A 19,329-nucleotide genomic window follows, 5' to 3' on the forward strand; every position below is an offset into this window, starting at 1 on the left:
AAGAATGGCAGAAACAAACACCGTTTTTGACCTTGCCAAATTAAATAACAATAATTTCCAAGTATGGAAATTTAAAATAGAAAAACTTCTCAAGCGTGAAGGTACATGGAAGGCGATCGCAAGCCCAAGACCTACCACAGGTGAGGACGCGCAAAACACGTGGGATCAGCGCGACGACAAAGCACTTGGCACGATATGTCTGTTAATCGAGGACATGAAGACATCTCTTATCCGCAACAAAAGCACTGCAAAAGAAGCCTGGGATGCTCTAAAGGAGTACCATGAGAAGGCTAGTGGACTCAACAAATTCTCATTAATAGTCGAATTGTTGCAACTAAAGTACCAGGATGACGAAGACATGGAGAAGCATGTTGCCAAAATCCAGGAACTCATCGATAATCTCAAGGCCCTGGGTAACAGAAGCGCAATTGAATTTGGACCATGGATCATCCTTAGAAGCATGCCGACGTCATATTATACATTGATATCAGTTCTCGCTTCAAGGCCAGAAGATGAGCTCACCATCGATATCGTCAAAGCAACATTAATTAGTGAATTTAAAAGGCGAAAAAGCTTAGAACAAAGCGAGGATTATGACTCAGCAATGAAAGCAAATGTAAGTAAGGCTTACGTCGAGTGTTATTTTTGTCATGAAATCGGTCACATGAAATCGGATTGTCTTAAGTATATTTCTTGGAAAAAGAGACAAAGGCATAGAAAAGCACATGCCAGAGCTGTTATCGAAAACTTTTCAAGTGATAACGAAGATGATGATATTTTCCATGAAACGACGCCACACCAAGCATATATTGCTACCTCAAACACATGCAACACTAACTGGTTCCTCGACTCAGCTGCCAGTAGTCATATGACTAATAATGCTAGTTTTTTCGACACAATTGACACAAATTATACATCGTCAGTACTTGTAGCAAACGACTAAGCATGCAAAGCATACGGCATAAGACAAGGAAGGACCGAATGTTTAACTAGACAAGGAAAAACTACTCTACTCAATCTCACTAACGTGTTATATGTCCCTAATTTCGACTGTAACCTCATCTCTATAAGCACATTGGATAAACTTGGTTTCCATTTAAAAATTATGAATAATCAGATGGCAATATTTACCAAAACCAACGAGGAAATAGCTGTTGGTGACGCCATAGGACAAGTATATAAATTGAGAAGGCCTGACTACGCATACGCGGTTCTACCACAACATCCCGAGGATTGCATCCACCACTGGCATGCAAGATTTGGACATCGTGACCCCAAGGTAATTAGGCATCGCTCTAGTAATAATTTAGTCACGGGAATAAAGATAAACGACTGTCTAATAAAACAGGTATGCGAATTTCGTATTAAAGGAAAAATCACTCGCAATCCTTTTCCACAGAAAGCATCAAGTACCACTCACCGACCGCTGGACCTGTTACATACTGATCTATGTGGACCAATGCCGACAGAAACACCTGGAGGACGCAAATATATCATGACCCTGATCGACGATTATAGCCGCTACACGTACATTTTCCTGTTACTCAAAAAGTCTCAAGTTACGGAAGTGATCAAAAACTTCATCCAGTTTTGTATCACTCAATTCAAGACAAAACCCAAAGCCTTCAGGTTTGATTTAGGAGGAGAATATGTTAACCAGGAGTTGAATGAACACCTAAAGCATCACGGAATAAAATTCCAACATACCACATCGTACGCTCCAGAGCAAAACGGCGTTGCGGAACGTCGAAACCGATATTTAGTCGAGGCAATCAGAACGATGTTAATAGACGCAGAATTACCCAATAAATACTGGGGTGAAGCTGCATTAACCGCAGTATATTTGCAGAACTGTTTACCAACCCGAGAAAGAATCTTAACGCCATACGAACTTTTGCTCAACAGAAAACCCGATGTCAAACATCTGAAAGAATTTGGGTGCAAAGCCTATGCCCATATTCCTAAACAGAAACCCAGTAAGTTGAACACAAAAGCCACAGAATGTTTACTACTAGGTTATTTGCAGGACTCGAAAGGATACAGACTGCTTGACAAATCCTCAGGAAAAATTATCATTAGCAGAGATGTAAAATTCATCGAAGATTCTCGTGTTCATGGTGAAGACACAGCCAAGACAGATTTTTACCTGGAAGAAAAAACCCCATCGACTGGAAAACCCGAAGAAATTATATATATTCCCGCGGAATCTTCCAATGAATTATTCACAAGTTCATCCGGAGATGAACCACGTGGATCAAGGGAAGCCCCAACAAGCCCTCCAAGGCCATCTGAGGATGCAGATGATGTACCTTTGATAGAGAGGATCACAGAGGTACCAAATGATCCACCAAATAATCCGAGTAATAATAACGAAGAAATGGAGCAGGACTACCAACCGAATGAGCTGAACGACGATGAAGAACCACGGACAATTCAACAAGCTCTAAGTGGGCCTTATGCCGAACAATGGAGCAAGGCCATGGCGGAAGAGGTCGAGTCACCAGAACAAAATGAAACCTGGGATCTTGAGCCAATCCCAAGGAACAAGACAGCCATTGGGTGCAAATGGGTCTTTAAGATCAAAAGAAGACCAGGAAATGCCCCAGATAAATTCAAGGCCAGACTAGTCGCCCAAGGATTCTCCCAGAAATTTGGAGTGGATTATGAAGAGGTTTTCGCACCAGTTGTCAAAACCACGACAGTAAGAGCTTTGTTGTCTATAGCTGGTAAAAAAAATCTCCATGTGAAGCATTGGGACGTAAAAACAGCTTTTCTTAATGGAAAGCTTAGAGAAACAATTTACATGAAACAGCCCCCTGGACATGAAAAGAAAGGACAAGAAGAATTTGGATGCCGGCTCAACAAAAGTATTTATGGTCTCAAACAAGCGGTAAAGTCTTGGAATGATAAACTACATGAAACTCTCACTAATTACGGCTTTGAACGATGCGAAAGCGATCCTTGTTTATATAAACATGGAAACAACACTCGCTCATACTTGGTTGTACATGTTGATGACATCATGATCGCTTGCAGCAAATTATCAAGAATAAATGAAGTAATAGAAGCACTTGCCCAGGAATTTACTATTATAGACCTCAGTGACATTCAATGTTATCTTGGAGTAGAGGTCACCAGAAACCAAGCTGGCGATTATCTTATAAGTCAACAAAATTATATTGAAAAGGTATTAATCCAATCAAGACTCGAGCATGCGAAATTTTCCAATCATCCCATGGACACTAATTATGAGAAAAATCGTGTTAATTCACCCGAAATAAAAATCGACTACTATAGTAAATTAATTGGAAAACTATTGTACATCGCCATAAACTCAAGACCTGATATTAGTGCGCCAGTGGCAATATTAGCACAGCATATCAAAGGCACACGAAAAATTGATTGGAATGAGCTCCAGAGGATATGTAGATATTTGAAGGCCACCAAGAACTACAAACTCCGTCTCAGCTCCAATTCCAGCAACGCCCAAGAACTTTTCGGCTATGCTGATGCTAACTGGGCAGAGGACCGAGCTTCAAGAAAATCGAACACGGAATATCTGTTTAAGTTGTTCAATGGAACGATAAGCTGGGCAAGCAAGAAGCAAACCTGCGTATCGGTCTCGTCAACAGAGGCTGAAATAGTCGCATTATCAGAAGCATCGAGGGAATGCGTACTTATCCGGAAGCTGCTGGAATCCCTAGACCATCCGCAAAAATCAGCCACTATAATCTTCGAGGACAATCAAGGATGTCTTAGTAACATCCACGAACCTGGACCAAACCCCCGCAGCAAACATATCGACACGCAGTACTTTTATACCTGAGACCTGGAGGAGAAGAGTATTATAAAAGCAACTTACTGCCCAACAGACGAGAATCAAGCTGACATCCTGAAAAAACCACTAGGACCACTCAAGACTGCAACTCTGGCAAAGATGATCGGATTAACTGACCAAGAACATCAAGAGTAACGTCATGGAGGGAAGTATTGGAATCAATGACTCATATCGTTTTATTGTACACACACACACATACTACATACATTACTCATACCCATTTGCTTAAGTCGAGTCATTAGCTAGCTGTAATTAGGAAGTCAGTTATAATGAACTCAAGCTACTGTACACATCGACTTGTCAGTTATACTTGCACCTGTCTCCCAAATCCTATATTCAACACTTAAAGTGATTGGGAGGTAAAATGGGCGGTGGTCCCTCATAATTTCTCAGCCAATAACGTCTTGGCAAAAATATCCCGGCAATCTTATCTCATACAAAAATATCTCATGACAAAACGATCTGTAGCCAAAAAAATTTCCACTGAAAACATCTCATGACAAAAAAATCTTTAGCCAAAAACATCTCCACCAAAAAGATCTCAACTGAAAACATCTCATAACAAATTAATCTCGATCATCAACATCTCATCATTATGTTGGCCTATTTCAGAGTAAACACACATTTAAATCTCGTTATAAAGGCGCAAGACGATTACGGGCGTTAGTGTTGGCCTATTTCAGAGTGAACACACATTCAAATCTTGTTAAAAAAGCGCAACACGATTACGCGCGTTAGTGTTGGTCTATTTCAGAGTAAGCACTAGGGTGTGTCATTTTGAGGTGACTTTTTTTTTCAACGAAAAAACAGGCTGAAAACTTGCATGAAGGTGAGAACAGCAGCCTGTTCAAAGCGGAGCTCTTAATATTAATATTTAGAGGTGCCTGTCCCTAATTTTCCATTTCCCATTAAAATAACATGGGAAAAAAATTCTTTTTTTTTGTTGATTTTTCTAGCTCGGCATTTGCACCTCATATAAATAAGTCCATAGCATATTCTTGTAGAAAATTCAACGCTCTACAAAAAAGGTCTTTTACACTATTATCATAGAGATAGCCGCTTTAAAGATATTCAAATGTAAACTTTTAAATGTATAAAATTTTGACTATTCAAGTATTAAACTGATACAAATTAATTTATTACTGTCTTAAAAATCTATATTGTTATAAGAGATTCCTATCTATATAGTCACTCATCACGATATCTCGGGAACTATCAGACCTAGAAACTTGAAATGTGGTAGGAATATTACTTTTGCCATGTAGAGGTCAGCTAAGAATGGATTTTAAGAAATTCTTTTCCCAAAGGGGTTTGCGGGGGCGTTAACAATGAAAAATTCCTGTTTAAACTATAGTTCCTATCGACTCCAAATTTGCTAGGAACCTTCTGTCAGAGATGTAGAAATAGTACATGAATGAATTTTACGATAGATCACTTCACAGGGGGTTGTGGGGGTGGGTGTTAACAATAAAAATTTTTAATTTCCAAGCTATAGCTCCCAGAAACTTCATATTTGGTAAGAATTTGCTACATATAAGGTAGAAATGATCTCAGAGCGGATTTAATGTTTAATTTAGGTTAGAATATACGCAAATTAAGTGATGATAAATTATGGTTGCATCTTTCATTTACTACCATTGAGGTTTATTAGTTGGATATTGTTAGTTACAAAGGTTTGTATAAAATAATATAGACTGTATCAATCTAAAATAAACGTTTGTTAACTTTGATAAATTTACTAATTTAATTTTTATTTACAGTATTGAACAAGCATTTGTGTTAGGAAGTGACAATAACAAAATCAAAATGAAGGTTAATTTCACAGTATTATTTAAACATACATCAAGTTTGGTATATAATTATGTCCAAAAAAAAAAATTAGGAAAACAGTTGACCCTGAAGGCCATCCCTGCAACTTCCCGCTAATTCCCGATAATTCAACATAGTATAAGTCGTAGCTCACACGCTCCCAGTTTACTTGTTTGATTTGTGTATAATCATATTTGGGTTTATAACCATTTCGTGACTGTTAAAAAGTTTAAATTTTTATTAACAAAACAAGATATTAATCTCTGATTTGTTTGTTAATTTGAGATAGTGGTCCCCAAGTAAAGATTATTGCATTAATCTAACCTTAATTTTTTCTAGTTTCTTTTCTTTCTTTCTATTATTTCGGTTACTATAGTTGGCGCGACTTGAGTTGGTTACCTGAGTGCATTGTGGTGAGATCTATATGTGCTGTGAGTGAACATACACAACTCTGACTTACCATTGAAGTGTATCTGTTATTGTTTTTGTTTACATTGAATCTCAGCACTGAAATGTCACTCTCTAAAACAACAACAGGGGCATCAAAAGTTCAGGATATCACCTGCAATCTATGTGACAAAACTATATCCACCAAACCGATAGCCTGTATGCAATGTGGCCTGAACTATCATCCAAGTTGTGCTATGGTGACAGGTTCGACATCGGCTGGTGCAATCAACAAGTGCTGCTCCATTGTTAAACCACCTACGCAACACCCAATGAGCTCGTTCAAGGAGCTTCTGATTGAGGAAATGAGGAGCGATCTCAAGGATATGCTGGCATCAACGTTGAATGAACCGGATAACCAAAATCTGCAAGATGCTCTGGACCAACACACTCTTGAAATTCAGTCTAGCCTAAATCTAGCGATCACGGACAGCATGAAATCTCTTAAAGGGCTATTGAACAAACGCATGGATTCAATTCGTGACACTTTTAATAAATCTATTGATGATATCTCAGACAAACTTAATTCATGTCAAGCTCAACTTACTAAGCTGTCTAGTGATCATGATGAGACTGCTGCTAGGTGTAAAACGCTTGAAGCTAATTACAGTAGATTGCCAGCACAATATCCAGCGAGATCATCAGCGCGATATTAAGCAAGATATCCAGCGAGACCGTCAGCGAGACCGTATGTGCGATATCAACCAAGATATCCAGCGAGATTTTTAGCGCGGTATCAAGCAAGATATTTAGCAAGACCGTCAGCGCGATATTAAGCAAGATATCCATCGAGACCATCAACGAGATTCTAGCAAGACCGTCAGCGCAATGTCCAGCGCGATATCTGTCCGATTATCCTCTTGCATGAGTTTCACCACCAAGATATTTTAACCTTACTGTCCATGCTGCTTACCAGCCTAAATATCGCTTTGCGAACAATCCTTTATATGTCCTTCAAAACAACCTCCGAAATATCCTATTTCATATTATTCTAAATTTTATCTCTATTTTTTTTTTTTTTGAGTAAAAATAATGTTTTTTTATACTTTATTTGCGAAGAATGTCAGAAATCAATTACAAATATTATTTTAATACTTAAAATTGTTCTGAATCTATATTTTTCAATTGTTTTTATCGAATTTAACAATTTATTCAAATATTCTCCCAGCCAATCAAAATTGTCGTTATAAAAATCTGTCTCGCGCTTTTTTTAGCAGGGCTAACTTCCTGACTCTACTGATGACATTTTGTCATCTATACTTAAACTTCCAGACAAATGGTCTGCAGGTGTGGATGGAATTCCATGCTTTCTGGTTAGATCACATGCCTGTCTATTTGTTGAGCCACTAACACTTATTTTTACTGAATGTATAAAGCATGGTATCTATCCAGACTGCTGGAAAATCTCAAAAATACTGCCTATCTTAAAGTCTGAGGATCCATCTTTGATTGTTAATTACAGACCTATCTCAATTTTGTGTGCCTTTTCGAAGGTCTTCGAGATTTATTTATATGGGAAAATATTTGCTTATTTTCAAACTACCTTATCTCCATCTCAGCATGGTTTTGTCCCATGCAGGTCAACTGTAACCAATCTCTTATGCTTTACTAAATATGTACACAGTTCGTTTGCGGAGCATCTGCAGGTGGACACACTTTACACCGATTTCTCGAAGGCCTTCGATAAGGTCAACATATGTAAACTGGTCAAAGCATTGAATGACCTGAGTATTCCACTAGACCTGGTTGTGTTGTTATTCTCTTACTTAACAAATAGGCAGAATAAAGTAGTGTTCGAGGGCACGTATTCTAAAGTATTCAAGTCTACATCAGGTGTTCCACAGGGATCCAATCTTGGTCCACTATTATTTATCATATTCATCAATAATATCTCGTCTAATCTAAGCAATAGTGATCTTAACTGTGAAATAGATGCCTTTGCTGACGATACAAAACTATATGTAACGATTAGGTCAATGCAAGATTGTTCAAGGCTACAAAAATTAATAGATCGATTTCTTGATCTTTGTAATCAGTATGATCTCATTTTAAACCCCAATAAGTGTAAGATAATGTCTTATTATAGGAATAAATCGCCGATAATATTTAATTATATAATTGACAACACTCGGGTCACTAGGGTGTCTACCCAATGTGACCTGGGTGTTGTATTTGATAATAAATTGAACTTTCAGCCGCACATTAGCAAGGTTGTTACAGCGTCATGGAAAATGTTAGGCTTTGTAACCAGATCAAGTCGCAACCTAGTAACTGTTAAAGCTATTTGAATAATTACAGAAAGAGCGGAAAAGCGGGGATCAGGTTTAGGGTTGGATATCTCAATTAAAACGCGTAATTTATTATCAAAAATAACACTAGTAATTTATTTACATTAATTACACTCAATATTTAATATTTTTAATAGCGGATTGTTAAGATAAAAGCGGATTTGTAAATTACAGCGTGGGTTGCAAAAGCGAAGCCGGTTGACACGTGGTTGAACACTTTGCCGGCACTGAAAAAGCGGTGAAATAAATGCACTGATAACACAATTTACCTATAACAAATTAAAGCGAATTATTAGCGGTTAATTTAAGCAATTTAAATTATAAAAATAGCGAAATGCGGTTAATTAACAATAAGCGAAAGTAAAGCGGAATTAATGGCGACTTGTTGCAACGAAAGCGTGGAAGCGAAAGATAATAAAGATAATTCGTCTTCTTCCTCGTTGACTTGGAGAAGAAGGCTAATGCGCATGTCCAGCGAGAGCGATAGCCAATCAATAATTCGTTCTATTGATGTCGACATCGATAGCCAATAGTAAAATTCAATACATGTGGCGTGATCGAGCGGTCGATTGGCGCAAGCGTGTGAAAATTAGCGGGAACGAGCGCTTGTCAGGTGCGTATTGTAAATTTGGGGAGCCCACAGTGACGTAGTGCTCACTAAGTGGGCCTGTTCACTGAACATTCTCCCCGGCGTTGGCGGCTGCGTCGACAAGATCATCCTCTTCATGCGTCAGTGGCAAGACACAAAGCTTTGTAATTGGGCGTACCAGCTCTGTGTTAACTGTCTTCACAGTTACCACGCGGATTTGTCCATCTGCTCCTGGATGGACAGCAATCACTTTGGCTAATGGCCACTTGGTTGGCGGAAGATCCTCAGTGGTGATCAGTACAACTGAACCCACTTTGATCTGGTTGCGTTGATGATGCCACTTTGAAATGGCCTGGTAGCGGTGGATACAGTCCTGGTAGTAGCGTGAGCTGAGTACCTCCGTGAAGCGTTTTGCGGTGCGAATCATCAATCAATATTGATGTAAGCGGTGAATGTCTCGGCAGTATTGCTGGATGCTTCTCTTCTGGGTCCAATAATGCGTTTTTTAAGCGGCCACCGACTCTCAGGACCCCCTGATGGTCGATGAACGGAGTCAGCTTAGTGATGCTGTTGTTTTTTGGCAGATCATCACCATCTTGAAACGTATGAATCTCTCTAGCGAAATATTGTCCTTGAGTGAACTTAATCAAAGTCAATTTAGCGCGCTCCAGGTCTGATGGAGTAAGCGGGTAGGCCAGCGAAGATTGTGGAACTCTTTTGAAGCGGTCGATGACACGATGCCAGATGCTGAGCTTCCTAAGTAATGGAAACAGCTGCGAGTAATGCGATAGTAATTGTTGGAGAAGGCAATTTTCTGCTTTCCAAGTTACTAATGTCAGACCTTGGCGTTCTTCTCGATGCGTTGCGTTGTCGGTTGGAGGCTCAAGAGTGGGCCAAGAGGATTCTGGTTCATGAAGCCACGTAGGTCCATGCCACCAGAGAGCGTGTTGCTTTAGTTTTAGCGTAGGTATACCTCTTGAAGCGCAGTCAGCTGGGTTTTGTTTTCCTGGAATAAATTTCCAGGAGACATCTCGAAGCGTTTCTTGGATTTTTCCCACTCTATTGCGGACGAATGTCTTCCAGCGGGTTGCTGGACTTTTAATCCATGCGAGAGTCACGGCGGAGTCAGTCCAGAGATTTATCCTGACATTTCCAAGTGACTGAACTTCTTTAACATGAAGTATCAGTTGTGTTAACAACCATGCGGCTGATAATTCCAAGCGTGGAATTGTCATAGTCTTCAGCGGTGCTACTTGCGTTTTTGAACACAGAAGTGAGACTTTTGTGTTCCCATCAGCGTCAGTGACTCTCAAATACACAGCGGCAGCCATAGCGTTCTGCGAAGCGTCTGAGAACCCGTGCAATTCCATAGTTGCTCCGGGTGCTATATTATTCCAGCGTGGAATGCGGATGGATTCGATGTTTCGAAGATCCTCGCGGTATCCAGTCCATTTGTGAATGAGTGATGGTGACAATTGTTCATCCCATGACACTCTATCTAGCCACAGATTTTGCATAAAGATCTTGGCTTTGACGACTATTGGTGCGAGAAGTCCTAGCGGATCATACAGTTTAGCGATTTCAGACAAAATAGCTCTCTTTGTCTTAGGCGTATCTGGCGGTAGCGTGTACTTGAACTGGAGAGCGTCAGTGCGTGAATTCCAGTACATGCCCAGGACTTTTACTGGTGCATCACTGATTTCTTTAAGAGGTGTATCTAGCTGCTTTTCTTGAGCGACTTCAGCGAGTAATTTTAGACTATTGCTAGCCCATTTGGCAAGCGGGAAGCAGCCTGCTGCACACAGTGCTTTTGTTTGCACTGCAACCTCTATAGCGTCTTCTTCATTGTCTGCTCCACCGTAGATGTCATCTACGTAGCGTGTATCCAACATTGGAGCAACAGCTAGCGGAAAGCGGTGTCCTTCATCCTTCACAAGTTGAATGAGCACACGTACAGCGTCAAAAGGTGCACTAGCGGTTCCGTATGTGACTGTCTTGAGACAGTAAGCGTCTACCAGGTCATTCTCATCTGTCCAGAGAATGCACTGAAGCGGCCAATCAAGCGAGTCGACCTCAATCTGTCTGAACATCTTGGTGATGTCAGTAGCGAATAGAATCCTGCTGCAACGGATTCTCAACATCACATCAAAAATGTCAATTTGCGTTTTGGGTCCTGCGTGGAGAATGTCGTTCAATGAAATTCCTGTAGATGTTGCACAGGAACCATTGAACACTGTGCGGAGCTTCGTAGTGGTACTATCAAGCTTCAATACCCCATGGTGAGGCAAGAAGTAAGCGTTTGCGGGCAATTCGTTGACTGGTACTCGTACCATGTGTCCTAGTTGAATGTATTCTGCCATGAATGCACGATACATGTCAGAATATTCTCTTTCTCGCGACAAGCGAGTTATTAATCTGCGGAGTGACCCCATAGCTGCGTTGATAGAGTCGCCAAGTTGACTCTCAAGGGCCTTAAGCGGTAATCTCACTACGTAGCGTCCATCAGGCTGTCGATAATGCGTTTGACGAAAGTGAATTTCACATTCGTCTTCTTCAGCGGTGTTGAGCGGTGAACTTCCTGATGGAACTTCTTCCTGTTCCCAAAACTTAGCGATAGCGTCTTGTAATTCAGTATCTACTGACGCATGTAGTGCTGCGTGTGATGTTGAAGCGGGTTTAGCGGTGACAGCTCCATAAATAATCCAACCAAGCGTGGTGGATTGTGCGATCGGAGCATTGCGAGGTCCTCTTTGAATCTCTGCGTTCATGATCTGTGCGGCTGGCGATGCACCTAGAATAATGTCTACAGGACGCGGCTGTAGATACTGCGGGTCGGCTAGTTGGAGATTCTCCAGATGCGGCCATTTCGGATCAGCGATCACGAACGATGGAAGATCTACCGTCAATGTTGGTAGAATATGCATGCTGACATGCATTGATGCGGTCGTACACAGCGAGCGAAGCTCAATTGTGCTCACACCTAGTGAGCTTCCTGCGGAGACATTGCCAATGCCCTTGAGCATGACCATGTCACGCTGTAGCGGTTGTCCAAGCTTCTTGAAGAGCGTCTGTCTCATAAATGAGAGCTCTGAACCTTGATCAATCAAGACTCTGGCGGTGATTGGATTGCCATGATGCGGGCGGACCTGGACTAAGGCGGTAGCTAGTAATACTTGAGCGGAAAGCGAATCTGAAATAATCAACAGTTAATGTTGAGTTATAAGCGGTCTGATGGAACTTTTAGTTACCTTGTGCGGTGTCAACTTGTTTCGGTGAAGCTGATTTAGGCGGTACTTCTCGGTGAATAGAAGTGTGATGGCGTAGACTGCACTTCCTGCAGCCCTGAGCAGTCTTACAATCAGCTACACGATGTGGGCCCAAGCAATTGTAGCACAAGCGGTATTTCTCGACAATGTCGATTCGTTCCTCCACAGTAGCGGCCTTGAATGTCGGGCAAAACAGCATGTAGTGCTCCTCCGGGCACAGCGGGCAATTTCTCCTGGGCTTTCCCTTGTATTGAGCAGCGGTGTATGAAGATCTTGTCTTCGGTTGTTTGTCGTTGCGGGACCCACCTGATTTATGATTTTCAGGTTGCTTCTTGGGCTCAGAAGCTGGCTCCAAGTTCTCCCAAGCTCTGACTTTGGACTTGAGGAACTCGTGAAGTTGCGTATAGGTCGGCATGATATCAGTTAACCCAAGACTAGTCTCCCAGTCCTCTCTTACAGCGGGTGGCAAGCGGCGCAGCGTCAGGTGAATGATCATTAAGTCCCAGTTGTCAACTGGAACTCCTTGAGCCTTGATGGAGTCCAAAGCTTTTTGATTGGATAAAAGCAAGGCGTCTAATTTCGCGGCTGATCGTGCGGGAACTGACTCTCCTACCAATAGATCTTCAAGATGTGATGCCACTACGCGGCGAGGATTCGAATAGCGGCTCTTCAGGAGATTCCAAGCGGGCTCAAATGAATCATCAGTGGATGACATGTTTCCAATAAGCTGGTGGGCTTCCTTTTCTGTGAAGGTTTTCAAATAATGCATCTTCTGACTGTTTTTAAGAAGAGCATTGTCAATAACAATGTCAGAGAATAGCTGACTAAATGATCCCCAGCGCTTAAAGTCTCCAGAGAAGCTCTGGAGCTTAATTTTTGGGAGTCCAGTACCCGATGAGCCTCCCAAGAAGGCGGTGCTGTGCATAGCCAGGTTTTGTTGCGTTTGTGCGGCTTCTCTGGCATCAATCTCCTGCTGAATGACGTCTTTGCGGGTGGCTATGCGGGTCTCCAAAATTGCATAGGTGGCGTGAGCGTTAGTATAATGATTCCCGACGTGGTACTCGTGTTCAAGTACTTCCGGGTACGTCTCAAAGATCAGCGAGTTTAAGTTAGTGATGTCCAGCCAAATCTTGGAGCTTTGTGTTGACACTGACTCAATAGCGGTGATCGTAAGCGAGTTAAGCTCCTCGTTAGTTAAGCGATCCACCATGGCATACAAAGCATCCAGGTACTGCTTTTGCATAGCAATAGCAGTTTCAAACTGCATTGCGGTGTTTAATGTAGGACCGAGATCGAGTTTTCAGTCAATTAAAGCGGAAAGTTCAGCGTACCGGTGTACGAATGACTACCAGGAGCAGCACCCGATGTGCTCTGCGATGCTCCTGACACTCGACCTTTCCTAGCGGGATTACACTTCACTTAACACAGCACAATTTTTAGCGGTATAATTAATTAATTTAATTGAGATAGAGCCAGCCTGATCCGGCTCGAGGGACCAATGAATAATTACAGAAAGAGCGGAAAAGCGGGGATCAGGTTTAGGGTTGGATATCTCAATTAAAACGCGTAATTTATTATCAAAAATAACACTAGTAATTTATTTACATTAATTACACTCAATATTTAATATTTTTAATAGCGGATTGTTAAGATAAAAGCGGATTTGTAAATTACAGCGTGGGTTGCAAAAGCGAAGCCGGTTGACACGTGGTTGAACACTTTGCCGGCACTGAAAAAGCGGTGAAATAAATGCACTGATAACACAATTTACCTATAACAAATTAAAGCGAATTATTAGCGGTTAATTTAAGCAATTTAAATTATAAAAATAGCGAAATGCGGTTAATTAACAATAAGCGAAAGTAAAGCGGAATTAATGGCGACTTGTTGCAACGAAAGCGTGGAAGCGAAAGATAATAAAGATAATTCGTCTTCTTCCTCGTTGACTTGGAGAAGAAGGCTAATGCGCATGTCCAGCGAGAGCGATAGCCAATCAATAATTCGTTCTATTGATGTCGACATCGATAGCCAATAGTAAAATTCAATACATGTGGCGTGATCGAGCGGTCGATTGGCGCAAGCGTGTGAAAATTAGCGGGAACGAGCGCTTGTCAGGTGCGTATTGTAAATTTGGGGAGCCCACAGTGACGTAGTGCTCACTAAGTGGGCCTGTTCACTGAACACTATTAAATCTATTTATTTTTCCCTGGTTAGGTCGCGTCTTGAATATGCCGCAGTTGTATGGTCTCCAATCTATGAAATATACAGTAACAAAATTGATAAAGTCCAACATAAATTTCTCAAGTTCATGTCCTGGAAAATGGATCGTGTTTATCCTAAACCAGGCATGGATAGGAAAGAGCTTTGTAGTAGATTCCATATGATTATATTAAAAGATCGTAGACTCTGTGCATGCGCCATCTTCTTGACGCGGCTGATTCAGGGGAAGGTGGATTGTGAACATCTGGCAGACTCTATCACTATTACTTTTAGAGCCCCGACCTGGAGGGATAGTACTCCCTTCCAGCTTCCACTCGCTGGCACCAACTTTGCTACATCTGCCCCCATATACCGATTAATAAGTGCCTTCAATACTTTTTACAAGATAGATAACAGTTTGGATGTTTATAAAATAAGTAGTTCTGAATGTTTTTCAAAACTTTGTATGTCAAACATTGTATAAACTGGAGCAAAATATTTACTTTTGATAGTTAATTATATAGTGACTTATCATAATATTAATTTTAAAGTAAACACTTTGTATTAAATTGTATGTAACATGGAACCCGATTAATGGCTTTGTTGTAGGGTTCATTGAACTGATAAAAAATAAAAAATAAAATAAAAATAAAATTCCATACTTAGGCGCATAAAATTGCACCAATGACGTTTTTGAGCTCTTCGAGCTCAAAAATACAATTTATGGGTTATTTTGAGCTCTCCAAGCTCAAAGAGATTGTTTTCCTATGCTTTTGAGCTCTTCGAGCTCAAAAGTCTGATAGGGATTTGATGACACTATTTTTTGAATTTTTAAACCGCAATAACTTTTGAATGAATAAACCGATTTTCACACGGTTGGCAGCATTCGACGCAATTTTTTAAGCCTCACAAAGAATCTTAAACTTTGAATTGATCGCGCTAGAAATTTCGGAGTTATTCCGAAAAAACACTTTTTTCGGTTTTCTTTCGTTCACGATATCTCTCGAACGAATCAACCGATTTTGACTGGACTGGTGGCGATCAACGTGGTTTTTTAAGGTTAAGAGCTGATTAGTTTTTGGAATTGAACCTTTAAGCTGTTTAAAAGTTATTCCAAAAAAACCACATTTGAAAAAAATTTTTTTTTCAGTTTTTTGAAGATTTCTCAAAATCTATTGATCTGAATCGGTCCAAATAGTTTTCAAAATCTAAGTTTGGTCAAGCCCTTTCGAATAACACCAACCGCAATGAAATCGGTTCAACCGTTCAAAAGTTATAAGCGGTTCACATACTTTCACACACACACACACACACACACACACACACACACACACACACACACACACACACACACACACACACACACATACATACAGACGCCGTGACAACCTCGCGGGGATAGTCAGGGAAGCTTCCTGTGACCTTCAAACGTCGAGATCTGACGAAAACTCGGTTTTTGCAAAACGGGGTGAAAACAATAACTTCCCGATTTTTGAAAATCTTCGATTTTCGTAGCGGGAAGTTAAAAATACAAAGGTTATTATGAAATTGAATTATTCATTAATTTTTATATTTAAAGTTTACCTACATAAATTATAAGTACTGTGTTTATGTATACGTTACCTATATGGGCAGGTAGACAGGGGCTGACTGCCAGGTAGATATGTAATGTCAGTGGCAGGTACTTAAATTTATGATTCAATTTCAAACCTTTTATATTCATAAAAGCATTACCCCTACAATGCCTTTTTAACAAAGAAACTAATTTCTTACATTACTTATTCCATTTTCTTCAACGAATTCGAAAATATTTTATTAAAAAACATTATAAATAATCATGATTTTAAAAATTTTTTTTGTTATTTACAGAAATATATGATCATGACCAAAGATTTTAATTACAAATTAAATTAAAAAAAAAAAAACGCTATTTTGTAAGTTTCAAGATAGGATCAACACTGCATCAATTTAAAGCTAAACCTTATTTAGTCTCTGATTTTGAGCGATCAATTGGGTTATATGATGCATTTGTCTACCATTCTAAGAATTGCAACTCGAGCACGACAGCTCGTTGTAAGAACCCTGGTGGTTTCATGCTTACGGTAAATCCGCGGTGACTCCATAGTGAAAAGATGGTCGATTCACGGTCGTTTCACGTGACGGCTATTTCACTATCTAGTTTGGGTTGTAGTACGGTGAAATCACTGTCGAAAAACAGTATATTCGTTCTGTTGCGTCACTAACTACGGATAGTAAATAAATGTTGACTTATCAGCAGTTCTATGGTGAAAAGACCGTTCCTAATTCGTGGAACTTTAGCATTTCTGTTGTCAGTATGGCGTGCTTCTACTGCGGAAAAATGATTTTTTCAAAGTGAACACCTCATAAACTCATAGTGATATCACTGTGGACCTACTATGGTTCGACGATCGTTCGACCGTCAACTCACGGTAAAATCAACTTCTTTTCACCGTATATACTCGTTCGTTTTCTTCCGGACAAATGATGTAAATGCTGTTCAATTATTATTTTATAAACAGTGTAGAGTGCTGAACTCTATTGATATTTCACATTAAATTTAGTTATTTGTAGTTAATTTTCAGAATAAAAAATTTTTAAATAAACGCTTTAAAAATTTCATTTACAAATTAATATTTTTTCGCTCGATTAAAAAAAATAACACGTCACTTATCACGGTGATAATAAATTCAAAAGAATCCATGTATATCATCAATGCAAGGCCACAGTTTATTTCAAATAACTGTTCAGAAATATATTTAAAAAATGTCAGCGTTAAAAGCTGAAACAACATAATAACTTACAGAGTGAGGAAAAAAATATTTATTTTTTGACACTATTCAACAGTTAATAAATTTAATAATCACATCAATATTTATATGACAAACACAAATGAAGGAAAGCTTATGAAATAAAAAATTTTAATTATATGTTTTTTTACAGAATCAGGATATTTCAAGATACCATGAAAAACGTCCTTAATTATAATGGTATAAATATAAAAGAAAATTTCATCAACTTTTAATTAAAAACTGCCTGCCCCTGTCTAAAAATATTCATTCAAACTCACTACCATTTAGTAGACAGTCCCATGGCTAAGCGGTACAACGCTCGTCATGCTTGCTTGAGACTGGTGAGGCGTGGGTTTGAGTCCCGGTGTGAGCTGAAATTTAATTTTCAGTGAACATCAGTGCTCATAACTCACGCCGGGTTGTACAGGCTTAGTAGTGTATCAATGAGTTAGTAATTAATAAGTTAAAAAAAAAAATCCGTAAATACTACTTAAAATTATTATTGTCCTAAAAATACTAAATTTTTCATTTTGGAGAATTTTAGCATTTTCAAATGGGATTTTTTATGAGTAGGTTATACAAAGGCGGTCAAAGGAGCGTTATTCGACAAAGGAAGGAACGTGAAACGACGGTGTCGACAGCAAAACGACGGTGAAACGACAGTGAAACGACGGTGAAACGACTTTGGATTCACTCCTATTTTACTGTGTAACAACAGTACTTTGACTGTCAAATAACTATACATTTATAAACTTTTTACTATGGTTTCACTTCATAGTTGCCATATAAAAATGTCATTTGAACCATTTTACCAAGGTCTAATAATCTGATATATACCATATTTTAACAGTAGTGAAATGAAACAAAGTCACCAATGTTTCACCGTGAAATTACTACTGTAATACTAAGTTCTCACTGTTGACCATAAAGGGAACTACCGACTTTCCATAGTATTTTCACCGTGACCACAAAACCGCCAGGGAATGTGTAATTATAAATGTACAAGTACAGGTACTAAAAATGTATGAGACGTAACCGTCAGAAATACAGTTTTGACATTATTTTGTCATGAAATTAGAATACAAGTTACAGAATACTCTTAACATATAACAACTTTTCTTTCTAGAAACTTTAACAGAGTACCTATGGAGGACAGAATGTCTATCTTCTTTGAGTGTACGTTATAAATAAATATTTACAAGCTCTCTTTCAAAAACTGCATGTCAGATTAATCTTCGTATTGTATTTTAAATATTCAGTTGCAGATAATTGCATTCATAACATAAACCTGTTTGCTGGCTTCCCCTTCTCTGCATAAGCTTATTTATTTTACTTTCTTAATTACCTATGTTGTTCATAATTTGTTTTCTCGGTTGGTTTTTATTTGCTGAAAATTTCTTACAAACATTTGTTCTCCATGTGATTTCGAACTGGATTGGGCATCGAACTGAGGGTGATGAAAAGTTTCCGCTGCATTCCAGGCGCCTTACTTATGATTTATGTAGTAAGTATGCATTGATTATAAGTGGGTCATTTTATGGTTAAGAACTTTAATTTTTATCCAATTCTTTTTTTCTTTTTTCTCATTTTAAGTCTAAGCCCTTTGATTTTGAGTTTTGGTTATAAATTTCGATAATTTGACATGTAATGCTTCATATGACCTTTCTAAACCCAATACGTATCCTGCTACTTCATTTAACCAATTTACCTTTATCAAGCTGTAGAATTTTTTATTTCTGTGACCATCATAGAGCTGTGATTCGTTTTCTTTCACTATTAATTGACCGCTCTCAGTATTTTTCCGTTATTTTTTGTCATTGATTAGTTTGTCAATATCATGTAAATTATATTAGACTTTTCATTGTTAATATTCTTTTTTTTCAGAAGCTTTATTGGAAATGTATCCCATCAGCACTGAGACTGATGTAAAGAATGCTATACAAAAAGCATTGAAGGCTGGGAATTCCCGCATTTATCAACGTTGCAAAAATAAGAAACAATCTTAAGGACCAGCAGCCAAGAAAAGAAGAACAAGTGTTTCTATTTTAAATAGTACTTGGATTCCAATAGACGAAAGCTCAGT

General features: G+C 39.2%; 1 protein-coding gene across 1 annotated transcript; it reads right to left on the reverse strand.

The window, feature by feature from the left end:
- Positions 1–9,255: 9,255 nt before the first annotated feature.
- LOC123266058 lies at positions 9,256–13,824 on the reverse strand. Its single transcript, XM_044730090.1, has 2 exons — positions 12,220–13,824; positions 9,256–12,161 (listed from the first exon to the last, which is right to left on the reverse strand). The coding sequence occupies exons 1-2, from the start codon at positions 13,502–13,504 to the stop codon at positions 9,256–9,258; spliced, it is 4,191 nt and encodes a 1,396-aa protein (XP_044586025.1). The 5' UTR covers positions 13,505–13,824.
- Positions 13,825–19,329: the final 5,505 nt, after the last annotated feature.

The sequence above is a fragment of the Cotesia glomerata genome, linkage group LG5, assembly GCF_020080835.1.
Source record: "Cotesia glomerata isolate CgM1 linkage group LG5, MPM_Cglom_v2.3, whole genome shotgun sequence".
Classification (NCBI taxonomy): Eukaryota; Metazoa; Arthropoda; class Insecta; order Hymenoptera; family Braconidae; genus Cotesia; species Cotesia glomerata.